Source organism: Urocitellus parryii, chromosome 3 (genome assembly GCF_045843805.1).
Source record: "Urocitellus parryii isolate mUroPar1 chromosome 3, mUroPar1.hap1, whole genome shotgun sequence".
Classification (NCBI taxonomy): Eukaryota; Metazoa; Chordata; class Mammalia; order Rodentia; family Sciuridae; genus Urocitellus; species Urocitellus parryii.
Window position 1 is genome coordinate 217,932,460 of NC_135533.1, and position 12,350 is coordinate 217,944,809.

Consider the following 12,350-nt stretch of genomic DNA (forward strand, 5'->3'; position numbering starts at 1 on the left):
CGGGCTGGTTGGACAGGGTCGGATCTGCCGGGAGGGGAGGGCCGCACCTGGCCTTCTAACTGGGGGCCACTGTCCAGCCAGGCCCGCCTCAGCCCCAGGGATCCTGAGACAACCTTCCAGAACTTCTCCCAGGGAGAAGGGGCCCAGGAGCCCCCGCCCAGAGCTCCGTCCCGGTGTGCACCCTCAACCTCTCGTGGGAGCAGGAAGGGTGGCTTTTGACGTCCCCGCCAGGGCGGCCGCCGGAGTCCCTGTGTCCTCTGTAGGCTGGGCTCCTGTGGCCCTGCAGGGCTCAGGGAGGGGGGCCCCGGGGAGGGCTACCCGCAACAGAGACGGGTCAGGCCCGGCCACGTTCCTCAAAGCCAGGGGAGGACTTGGCGCAGAGAGGTGTCAGCCACGGGACAGCGATGGTGAGTGTGTGGGGTCAGGGTTGGTGACTGTCCCGTGCTCTTAGCCCTTCTTGGGCCTTGTGACACAAGGTGTCCCATGCTGGGCACCTTGAGGGAGTGGGGACAGGGTGCCGAATGCCAAGTGCCAATGTCTCGGCTTGGCACAGAATCACGAGCCACCACAGAGCTTTGTAGGTTCAAACAGCAATTCTTTATTCCCGATCTCACACCAGCCTCCACACACGTTCAGGGGCAATTCCAATATGTCCGATCCCAAATCCTACTCCACGAGGTTTATTTTCAAATCCCATTTCAATCTCACGAGAACTCAATGGGAACAAGGAGCAGGAACACCCTAATCCCAGCAGCAATAATCTTCAACCTCAACTTCCCTAAAACTCCTATTGTCACGCCCTAAACCCAAGGATGGAGATACTTCCTGCAGGAATACACCCTAATCCTGGATCCACCCTGGTGATTGAGCAGGGTCACCTTTCTCAAACACACAAGCAAGGTCACAGCAAATTTCCAAGGCAAGTCCATTTAACATGGGGTACACTGGCAAGGATACGATGCGTCATTCCTACTTGGTAATGGCCCTCAGCAACAGGGTCCAGCCCATTTGCTGCCCTGAGAGGTAGCCTCTGCCCTTCAGCACTGTGGGCGCTAGGGCCAGACATTTCTGGGTGCGTCCTGGGCACTGCAGGGTGCTGCGCAGTGTCCCTGACTCCACCCTCTCCAGGCCAGGACGCCCCAGTTGTGACGACCACACATGTCCCCAGATGTGGCCCGGTGTCTCTGGAGGAAGCACAGCCCCTGGTTAAGAGACCCCCATCTGTGATTATCCCTGACCTTGGAAACTTCAGGGGGAGATGCTCCTAGCGGGGTGCTGGGGGGACTGGGCAGCACACAGGGGCCACTCCACTTCAGTTTAAATAGTGCCTTGGGTCCTTTCAATGTGTATCAGAAGATTCAAGTTTCCATGATGAATGTCACGAAGTTTCCTCTTCAAATGAATTCAGTGCAGGTCAATCAAGTCAGTGGACCTGGAAGGAGAGGCGGCCAGGGCACAGTGAGGGGCTCCGGGGCCCAGCTTGCTCTGGGCAGGAGGGGACTGAGGCATCGAGAAGGTGAAGTCCAGGGCAGGCTGGGCTGCTGCCTCTGCTGGGCGTCTTCTCTGGGTGAGGGAGGAGGCAGAGGTGACGATGTCCCCCACTGCCTGCCACAGGGTCCCAGCACAGGGCAGGATAGGCCCAAGCCCGTCTCAGCCCTGGCCTGGAGTCCTAATTGTGCCTTTTACGGTGGCCTTGGATGAGAGGCTCCATCTCCCCGTCTGCAACAAGGAGCCGAGCTGGGGCGGCTCCGAGCTCCGCCAAACTCCAGCAGGTGGACACCTGCCTGGGCTCCTGGGCCATGGGGGTGGCCCGGCCTGGCTCCGCCCCTCCAAGAACCACAGCACCACTCCAGGCTCCTGTACCCGGTGCCGCGTGGAGCCCCATTCCTGCCCCTGATGGCTACACCTGGGGGTGCTTGTGGCGGTGGAGGGGGCCTCGGTGGCAGGTCCCTGGGGGTCCTGAGCGCTGGCTGTGTTCAAGCGGAGGACAGACATGTCATGGAGCCTCCTGCCACACTTGGGCGACCTCTGGGCCCTGGCTTTGCTCTGGGCACTGACAGGGACTGTTCCTGCAGATGCTTGGGAAGCCGGGGGGCCAGATGGGGCGGGCTGAGCCGCCTGGCCAGGCTCCTTGATGGGCAGGCCGTGGGCTGGCACTGGGCAGGCGGAAGTTCAAGACCTCCGCTCACTCAGAGCCCTGGGCAGGTCAGTTTCCCTCTGTGCTCGGCCACCCGGGGCGTGGAATCATCTGGCCTCGCAGCACAGCGGGCCCGTGTGGGGGAGCAGCCCGGGGGACGCAGGACGGCGGTCAGGGCAGTGAGGCCCTGTGAGGGCCGGGGCAGGCGGTGGTCCCCAGGTGCTGCTCCGATTTCGTTTTAAAAATCTGATGAAAGATCCACAGTGTGACATCAGCCATCCTGGCCAGGTCCAGAGGCCGGGTCCCAGCCCTGGCACAGCCACACGCGGCCACACAGCTGCCCACTGGCCACCCCCAGAGTGTTCCCATGGACCCAGGCTGAAGCTCTGTCCCCTCAACACCAGCCCTGCCAGCCCAGCCCAGCCGCTTCCTGGGTCCCCTCTGTGTCTGACTCTCCCCCCACGGGGCACCGCCAGGCCACCCCTGTTGGCCAGGGTCACATTGGCTTCCCGTTTGCTTTCTGCAGCGGTGGGAGTGGGAGCCGCGGCAGCCTGGGGCATGTCAGGGAAGCACCGTGCTGGCCTCTGCACCTGGCCCTGCTCTTCCTGCGGAGGCTGATGCTCCAGGGGTGGACAGGCCACGGGTGCTGCCCTCGCCACCTTTGGGATGCTGTGGGTCATGGGTGAACATGGCCTCCCAACATCCCTTTGAGACCCTGCTCTCCAGGGTTGGGCAGGGCCCCAAATCAGGCCCGCGGGGTCACATGGGGTCTCGCGTGGCGCAGGTTTCTAGGGACCACTGGGCTGACCTCCACACATGCCGGCCATCGTCCACCTCCGAGCCTGTCATTCCGTGGTGGCTTTCTCCTTCTTTTAATGACCCTGACCGGGCAGGGCTCCGGCTGCCCCAGAGCCACTCCTCTTATGGCCCTGTCCCACCCGGACTATTTTGGGCTTTGTGACCAGCAGATCAGCCTCACCCCGCTGCGTGCCTGTGGCAAAGGGCAAGGCTTGGCAAACCCCCCAGGTCCCCTTCTCCAGGCCACTCCCAACTGCCTTCCCCTGGGGCTGCTGCGGCGGTGGCCCCCGGCGCTGGGTCTTACATACCCTCCCAGCGGTCAGAGAGGCAGGTGGTCAGTGGTTTTGACCCTGTAGAGCAGAGAGTCTGGTCGTCATAGTAACCGTCGGCTCCTGTGGGTCTGTTCCAATAAAACTTTATTCATAGGCTCTGAAATTTGAATTCCATCTAATTTGCATGTGTTGGAAATTTCAATTTTTTTTTTTTTTTTAAGAATTTTTTCCCTTGATCATTTAAAAATGTAAAGCCAGTAGCTCGGTGGTAGAGAACTTGCCAAGCACATGTGAAGCCCTGGGTTTGATTCCCAGCACCACACACGAAAAATAAGTAAATAAAAAATAAGTAACAAAACTGCATCTAGGTGGGGTGGCCACACGTGCCACCCCAGCTGTGTGGGAGGCTGGGGCAGGAGGATCGCAAGTTCAAGGCCAGCCTCAGCAACTTAGCAAGATTCTGTCTCAAAATAAGAAATAAAAAGGATGTGGCTCAGTGCCAGGCTCTTGCCCAGCGTGCCTGTGGCCAGGGCTCCACCCCAGGACAGCAAAACCTTCAGATCGACCCACCCACCAAACCCCTGAGCCCAGTTTATTAGCGAGAGTGCCATGTACTGTTACTTGATTTACCCTAAAAGTTGAAAATACCATTGAGCAAAACCCGAGTCACACTGTGTGCATGGTTTTTGGTTTGTCAAGTCCTGAAGGATGTCCTAAAGGGTTGTGTGAAGACGGTTAATACCCACGTAATGTGTCCGCTCAATGTGTATAATTCAATTTTTTTTTTTTTAGTATGTTCATCTGGTTGTGCCACCATCACCACCGCCAATTCCAGAACCTTCTATCACCCCAAAAGGAGACCCTGCCCCATGAGCAGTTCCCCATCTCTCCCCAGCCCTGCACCCCCAAATGCACGTCCCGTCTCTGGACTCCCTGTCCTGGACTCTCCTGTCCCTGGGTCACACACTGTGGCCTGTGTGTTGGCTCTCACTGAGCACCAGGTCCTCAGGTCTGTCACCTGGCTCCTGCTGTGCGTGGCCACCTGGGCAGGAGTGCTTGGTTGCCTGCCCCTGGGGACTCTCGGGACCCTCCTGGCATGGTTTGCTGGAGACACCAGTTTCCAATATCTCCTTCCTTCTGTGCTGCTGGGAGGGACCCCAGGGCCCTGGGCATGCTGGGAGGGCTCTCTGCCCCCTGACCCAAGCCCCATCCCTTCTGTCCTTCCGCGTGTGTCCAGGAGTGGCCTCGCTGGGTCACGTGGTGATGGGTTCTCTCCCTTCTTTCCCCACTTCTTGACTTTGTCCAAACATGTCTGACTGCAGGGGGTTGGTGGCCTCTGGCCTGAGGCGGCTGTGTCTGCATTTCCGCAGATGGCCACAGGGTGTCACCCTCAGGTCGAGGGGCACCTCACCCTGCCACCCCTCAATCCTGGTCTCCACCGGTTTCCAGACCCTTTGGGCAGAGCTAATGGCATCTGGAGAGGGCGAGGGGCCAAGCCCTGCTCCTCAGGGTGCCTGCGCCCCGGTTCCGGTTCCGGGTGGAGTGGTCTAAGTGGTTCAGGGCTCCAGGGCTTGGGCAGGTGAGCTCCGTGGGGAGGGGGCCGGCCCAGGGCAGGAAGTGTGGCTTCACGGGGGGCTTTACGGGGGGGGGGGGGGGGGGGGGCTTTGGGTGGGGGAAGATTCTGCCTAATCCTTAGAAGTAGGTATTGGCTTAGCCTCAGGGGAGGACAAGGACAGGCAGGAGCTGGCCCTGCCCAGGGAAGGGAAGCCCCTGGCCAGCTCTGAGCCCAGCTGTGGGCAGACGGTCCACAGGAAGTTTGGCATTTGGAACAGGCCCCCGGGACCCCAGGCAGCCCACCAGGGCCCAGGGGCAGGGCTCCCACCAGGCAGAGACCATCAGTAGCCAGGGCTCCCGGCACTGCCCCGGGGTCCTCCCGGCCCTTGAACAGAACACACTGCCCGGATTATCAAAACAGGACGGGGTTTAATCCTCAGGCTGGGTGAGGGGGCAGGGCCGTGGGGGGCTGGGCCCCAGAACCCAGGCGCCACCTCGAGGTGCACCACACCCCCAGTACAGACGCCCAGAGGGTCGGCAGCCGGGCCCCACTCCGCAGGCCTGGCCTCCTGTGGCCGGAATCGCAATCCCTCCGGCCCGCAGGGCTGCGCAGCGCCTAGCCGCGGTTCAAGAGCGAGTTCTGAATGTCCTCCAGGGCCTCGCGGAGCAGCTCCTCACGCGGCTTCGTGCCGTCCAGGTACACTGAGGGGGGAGGGCCACCATCAGAGCTGCTGCTCACTGGGGCTGCTCCAGGAGGGAGGTGACCCGTGCAGGGGAGGCAGCTGACCGCAGAGTCAGGCTGCCGGAGAACACACTGGGGGATCAATGGCAAGAGGGACTGAGGAAGGACTTCAGGAGGACTTCCAGGTTTCCCAAAGGGAGTGCAGAGGAAAGGGCTGAAGGATGGGAGAGGCTGGGCTCTGAGCCCCGCCGGGCCGGCCTTGTCCGGCTCAGGGACTTACCCACGTCCACGCCGTGGGCCTCCATCTCTCGTTTATACTTCTGGTACATGGGCCACACGTGGCCATCAAAGAGGCCCGGAGGGTCCGGGACGGTGTAGGTGCGGGTGCTGCAGCGGGAGGCCACAAGACAACAGCTGTGTCACAGAGGGCGGGCCAGGCACACACCTGGGCCCCGGACCCAGGCCACGGAGGGACCCAGGCCACGGAGGGACCCAGGCCACGGTGGGACCCAGGCCACGGGTGGAGAGGCCCTCCCGAGGGGGGACCCCAGGGCAAAGCTCCAGCTTCCCGCATGTTCGCCCTGAGGACGCGGGGACTGCGGGCAGGTGCACTGTCCAGGTGTGGGTTCGGGCCTCTGGGACACAGCGCCCGTCAGTGCAGCTGGCCCGGGAGGCCTCAGGACCAGCAGGTGTTTCTGGCTGGTGACCGTCCACCCAGGGACCAGGACAGGTCCTGCCGCTCACCTCCTCCTCCACTTGCACTCTTCATAGGGGACAGTCAGGAAGTATCTGCGGCTGTACAAGTCCACCAGGGGCCTGGGCAGAGGGTGGGGACATGGTCAGCACCTGTGAGTGGCTTCCAGGCACTTTCCTGGTGGTGAGGGCTGGGGTGGGTCTGAACCCATTGACTTAGGGGTCAGAGAGGGACCTGGAATTGGCCAGCATCTCTGCGGCAGGCCCTCATGATAGAATCACCCCACTCTTTCAATTTAGGTGGGCACAGAGAGGTACACTGCATTGCCCAAGGTCACACAGCAAGGCTGAAAGTCCAGCCCTGGTTGTGGCTCTGCCAGAGAAGGCTGAGGTTCTAGATGATTCTCTCCTGGGTCTTCTGTCACAATGAATTGTGGTGGGACCCAGCCCTGGGGGAACAGGGTGGGGGCGTACTCATAGCTGTAGAGCAGGAAGCCTTCCAGGAGAAGGATGTGGGTGTCTGGGGCGCCTGGCTGGACGTTGACCCCGTGGGCGCGGGCGAACTTCTGAGGGTTGCTCAGCCAGGCCCGCACGGTGCTCAGCATGGCCTCCATGTCCAGAGACTCCAGCACTGGGGACCAGAGCGCAGGGTCAGGGGAGGCCAGGGCCCCAGGGACCATGGGGGACCGTGGGGACGGGGGCAGCGTCGTCCTTACCGTCCCATTGTTTGAAGCCGTCCTCCCCAACCGCTATTTGGTCTTGGGGCTGAAACAGAGGAGCCCGAGCCACAGGCTCAGTGCTCGCTCTGCCCGGCCGCTCTGCCTGGGCCCAGTGGGTCCCCTCACCCGTCCCCGCTCCCCCCCACCCTCCGCAAGGCCCTTCTGCAGACGGGAAGGTGGGGGTGCGGCAGGGTCAAGGGTGCGTGGCGGAGCCTCGTGGTCCCGGCTGGACCCGGCCGCCGCTCTCCGTGGGCCGCCTGGGGCTCCCCGAGCAGGGGCGGGTGCTGGGCCCACAGGGGCCCAGAGCGCCCTCCCGAGCTCTCAGCCCAGGGCCACCTGAGGCTGGGCAGGACTGGCACCTGTGTGCGGCCCGCGTGGGCCCTGGGCAGCAGAGTGTGGGGGTGCAGGGCCTGGCTCCCGCCCTGTCCTCCGGGCCAGGAGGGCTACCTTAAAGAAGTCATCCTGGTGAATCACGCAGCAGTTGGGCAGTGAGCGGTGGAGGCCGTTGGCCAGAGTGGTCTTGCCGCCGTTGGTCATGCTGTGGAGAGAGCGCGCTGTGGACCTGTCCCCGAGAAGCCGGCCAGGCCAGGGAAGGACAGACACTCGCCACAGAAACACTAGCAGCTCACTCCAGACCCCGAAGAGGGCAGTGGGCTTGTGACCATCCCGGGGCCACCTCGTCTGTGGCCAAGTGCAGGAAGAGAAATGGGAAGACCGGGCCTACGATGGGCGCGGTGGCCTGCCGTCCTCCCCCGAGCTGAGGCGGGAGGACCCGCGTTCCAGGCCAGCCTAGCCAGGCAGGGAGACCCTCCCTCACTCCACAGGGCTGGTGTGGCGCAGGGGACAGTGCTGGCCCAGGATGGGCCGGGCCCTGGGCTCCGACCCCAGTGCTGGGGGGAGACGGGAGCAGGGATTGTCACAACAGGGTGACCTGCTTGTCCTGGTGTGCCTGGGGGTTTCCTGGTCTCAGCACTGAGCATCCCAGGACAGTCCTGAGGACACTGGGTCAGTGGGTCACCCCGTGGCAAAGACAGGTCATCTTGACTCCCAGGGGTGACTGAGGACCATCGGGGTGACTTTCAGGGCTTCTCTGGAAATCAGTGACAGTCTGTAGCGCTGTCCCTGTTCTGGGGTGTTGAGGTATAAGGTTGGATGTGGGGGTGAGGAGGGCTGGCGGGAAGGGGGACCCCTCATGCTAAAAGAAGCAGCAAACTGATTACTGCCCTCCTCAATCAGCTCGGGCCCTGAGGGCCCCTGTCCAAAGACCCCAGGAGGGTCAGGAGGGGGCAGCAAAGCCCACAAACAGCGCTGGCCCCAGGGGTGGCCGCAGAGCCTCCTCCCACACGCTGAGTGGCCAGGGCTGGCTCACCTACACCACGGCTGCCCCTTGGCCCACCCGGAGAGCTGAGCGCTTTGCCCTGGGGGACCTTTTCCTATTCTTCTCACAGATTTGTGCTTTTCACCCTGAGGATATTTGGAGAGGGAAGCCCGGCACTGCACCCAGCCTTTGGCCACCTGCTGGGACGCTCACCCTCCACGCAGAGACCCCGGGGCCCAGGCCTCCCGGTGACGGGGATCCATTCATGAGCAGCCTCCCGGCCTCCCACCTCGGCCTCCCGCCTCAGCCCCTGAGGGCCTTGCTCACCCTCCGATGCCCACGATGAGCTTCATGTTGGCGCACGGAGGGCGGGGACAGCGCGGCCGGGCTCCCAGGCAGCGCCGCTGGGCACGACCTGCCTTCGGCGTGTCCCGGCTTCATTGAGAAAACCCGCCGCCTTTATAGGCCCCGCAGCCCGGAGGCCGCCCCGGGGGAGGCGGCCGGGCGGGGGCGGCGGCACCTGTCCCCGCGATGGAAATAGCCCCGAGCTGCCTTTGCCTAAATTAGCCGCGGGCTGCGCGGGTGCGCGCGGGGCTCGTCCCCTCTGCGCGCCCCCCTCCCCGCTCCTGGCCGCGGCACGGTCACCGCCGCACTTTCCCTCCCTAAAAATATCATGCCGCTGTGTGTCCCCTGGCCTGACCCTGACATTAAGCCGGCTTCTCTGACGCCAAGGAAGGGGAACCGAGCCTGCTCCCCGCTCTGTCCCCAGCCACGGGGCGCGGGCTTCCTTTCCCAGGGGCCCATCACGAGACCCCGGCCAGCAGGACGCGGGGCCATTCCTCACCCTGCTGATCCCGCGCCTCCGGTAAGGGAAGGAAATGGGCCTGACCCTTCTTTAGCAGGCGAGGCCGGGCGCAGGGGCCACCCCCAGGACTGGAGGCCAGCCTCAGCGCTTCTCAGACCCCGGCTCAAAATAAAAAACAGAACGAAGAAGAGCAGGGGCAGCTCGGCGTTAACCCCGCCCCCCACGGCCACCTCGGCCAGGGAGGGGAGGGGGAGGGGACCCCTAAACTCAACAGAGGGAAAGTGGGGTTCAGAGCCCAGGAGGGAGTTGGGGGCAGGAGGCAGTGAGGAGGGCAGAATAGTTCCAGCAGATTCCAGTGGGCTCCTGCCCAGCACGGGGGGGTGGGCGGTGGGGTGTGGGGGAGGGGGCATCAGAGGCCCAAGGGGATCCTGGCTGGACCCACCTGGCGGGCTCTTGCCTGAACGGAGCCTAAGCACAAGGTCAGGCTGGACACCGGAGCCCCACGGAGGTCTGCCCGAGGGCACAGCCTGCCACCTTCCATGTGTGGACGGCCACGGAGGGCCCACAGGGCCAGACAGCCCCACCCTGGCCCAGACCACAGGTCTGGAATGTCCCCAGAGGCCCGTAGGGGGCCTGGTCTTCGGCTGGGCACTATTGGAGGTGGTGGAGCCTTTCCTGGGGGCCACCTGGGAGGGGACGCGGGCCTGTGGCTCCCTGCTTTCTCCCTCTGCTTCCCGGTCCTGGTGGGAGCTGCCCAGTGGTGCCCTGCCCTGCAGCCCACCGAGAAGGCTCTGAGTGTGCCCGGGCTGACCACTTCTTCGTGGTTAAGTGCTGTGTGAATGTCGAGGTCCTGGGACCTTTTCCTGCCAGTCAGGGGCAGCGGGGTGGAGATGGCAGGAGGGTGGGAAAGGCAGGCTGGTGTGCTGAGGTGACAACAAATCCCACCAGGGCTGGGGATGTGGCTCAAGCGGTAGCGCGCTCGCCTGGCATGCGTGCGACCCGGGTTCGATCCTCAGCACCACATACCAACAAAGATGAGGTGGAGTGGACCCTCCCTGGAGCTCAAGAGGGACCTGCCCTGCCCCACAGCAACCGTATGGAGCTCAGGGAGGCCGGTGAGGGAGGGACTGTCATCACGGGGAAACGGCCAGCCATGCTCTTCTGCAGGCAGGGCCCAGGCGACCCCAGGTGCCACCGGTGCCTTTCCTGTGCCGGAGGTGGCCGCTTCCCGCTCAGCCCCGAGAACCACGCCGAGGTCAGCTGACCCGGGAGGCTCTGCCTGGTCAGGCCAGCCCTCCCGTGCCACGACAGTGGGCAGTCTCAGACGACGACCGGAGGGAGCGCTCCGCACGGGACAGCGCGCAGCTCCCTGCCCCTGGCTTTGCGCGACCTGGTCCGCAGCTCCCTGCCCTTGGAGCCCGGGAGCCCGCCGGGCGTCTCGCTGCTGGACCCGGGCGGGGTTCCGGTTACTGACCTCAGGGTCCCTAGAAGGGAAAAGGACCTACTTTGTGTGGAAACCGGGAACGTGGCTGCGGCGCGCACGCGCAGTCCACCGCGGCGCTGCCCCGCCCCGCCCCTCCCTGGACACACCCCTGACGGCGCCTGGTGGGAGAGGGCCGCCAGGCTTCTGAGCTCAGCCGGCGCCCACCGACCGCGGGCTGCTGTTCGAGGCCGGGCAGGACAACAGGGCACGGAGGAGAAGTGTTTTCAGCAGCTGCAGGGTTCTCGGGCCTGCGCCGAGCTGGGCACACCCGCGCTGGGGAAGCTGGTGTTGACCTTCATACGTTTATTCCCCTTGATGCTGCCGCGGAGCCCAGGACCTCACACACGCTGGGCAAGTGCTCCGCCACCGACCCACACCCCAATTTTTTTTTGAGACAGGATCTCGCAGGCTGGGCTTGACCTTAGGGTCCTCCTGCCCCAGCCTCCTGGGATGACAGACATGGCCACCCCCAGGTTGAGTCTTAAATGTCATCACAAGGCGCTTTATAAGAGGAAAGCTTGGCAGATGTGGAGGACAGGTAACAGTGGAGGTGGGGACAGTAGTGATGTGTCCACAAGCCAGTGGGTGCCAGAAGTCCCCAGCAGCCGGGAGAGGCAGGAGGGACCCGCCCCTGGAGCCCTGGGAGGGAGCCCCACCCGCACACCCTGCACTCTGGTTTGCAGCCCTCGGTGGGAGGTCACTTGTTGTATCAGTGTCACTGTTGGGGCGTCCCCAACAAAGGATTGAGCCAGACCTGTGGGAGTAACGGGCGGAGCGCAGGTCCACCGAAGCTGGAGGGGTGGCGCTCCGGAGGCGCAGCGGAAAGGCCAGCGAGAGGGGCGGAGGCCCACGTGGGCATCTCCTGTCCTGCGCGCTGGGCAGACCTGACTGAAGACCGCGTCCCACCAAATTCTTGTCAGTTATCATGAGCCATGAGCCCTCCTGGCAAGAGTTGTCACGGTGACGGACACCGTGACTCAGGTCCAGTCTCATCCTCCACTACCCTGCCTCCCATCACGGAGACCCTGAACTCCAACCTACAGCCAGAGACGGCCCAGCTTCCTGGCTGCTGGGCTCCCAGCTCAGCCAGGCCTGGCCCTCCCGACCTCGTCCTGCCAGGGCCATGGCAGCTCCCAGTCCCTCCCACCCCTGCACAAAGCCCTGGCTTCCACCCCCAGCGCCACAAAGAACAAAACCACCACCCAAGCCACCCCCGAAGGACACTGGCCCTCTCTTGTGCCTGGGAGCTGGGCCGTGGGCACTCTCAGAACAGGGCGGCTCGCAGGGTGCTGGTCATGAAAGGAGCAGAGCTGCCCACTGGGCACCGGCTGCAGTTCACAGGTGATAGACACCCTGCCCAGCTGCCACCTGGCAACCAAGGCCCAAAGCCCCTTTTGGAGTGGTGAGAATGTTCCAGAACTAGATGGCTGCGTGTTGTACAGGTTCTCAGTGCCACCGCACGTGCTCCCGGGGTTGATTCTGCCTGGCACCGTGGCACACGCCTTCATCCCAGCCACTTGGGAGGCTGAGGCAGAAGGATCACAAGTTCAAGGCCAGCCTCAGCAACTTATCGAGGCCCCGCCTCCAAGTAAGAGCTTCGAGGGTGGAGCTCAGACGTAGAGCTCCCCTGTGTTCAATCCCGGGTACAAAAAAAGGTCACTTTTAGGTTGAGTGACTCTCACCTCAATTGCAAAACCAGCCTAATCCTGAGCTGGGCTGACGCTCAGGCCCCCCGCGGGGCCCCTCTCCACCTTGCTCTGCGGGCTCCCCCAGCCCCTTCTGCCTCCAGGCCTGGTCCTGGGTGGCCCCCCACCCCTGCAGCCCCCCACCTGCTGCGGGGCACCTGCCCCTGACCCAGCAATGCCAGCCCTCGGGGGGACTTTTCACCC

General features: G+C 63.6%; 1 protein-coding gene across 1 annotated transcript; it reads right to left on the reverse strand.

Annotated features, from left to right (window-relative positions):
* Positions 1-5,170: 5,170 nt before the first annotated feature.
* Nmrk2 (nicotinamide riboside kinase 2) lies at positions 5,171-8,701 on the reverse strand. Its single transcript, XM_026404398.2, has 7 exons — positions 8,501-8,701; positions 7,303-7,393; positions 6,853-6,901; positions 6,611-6,767; positions 6,188-6,259; positions 5,724-5,830; positions 5,171-5,463 (listed from the first exon to the last, which is right to left on the reverse strand). The coding sequence occupies exons 1-7, from the start codon at positions 8,524-8,526 to the stop codon at positions 5,378-5,380; spliced, it is 588 nt and encodes a 195-aa protein (XP_026260183.1). The 5' UTR covers positions 8,527-8,701; the 3' UTR covers positions 5,171-5,377.
* Between the last annotated feature and the right edge of the window lie 3,649 nt (positions 8,702-12,350).

Bases quoted from the DNA above. Each gene is read 5' to 3' on its own strand.
- Nmrk2 (XM_026404398.2), bottom strand. From the start codon at position 8,526: ATGAAGCTCATCGTGGGCATCGGAGG. The intron at 6,902-7,302 runs GTAGCCCTCCTG...CCTCTGTTTCAG, and splicing joins ACCAGGATGACTTCTTTAAG to CCCCAAGACCAAATAGCGGT. The intron at 6,768-6,852 runs GTAAGGACGACG...TCTGGTCCCCAG, and splicing joins CGGCTTCAAACAATGGGACG to TGCTGGAGTCTCTGGACATG.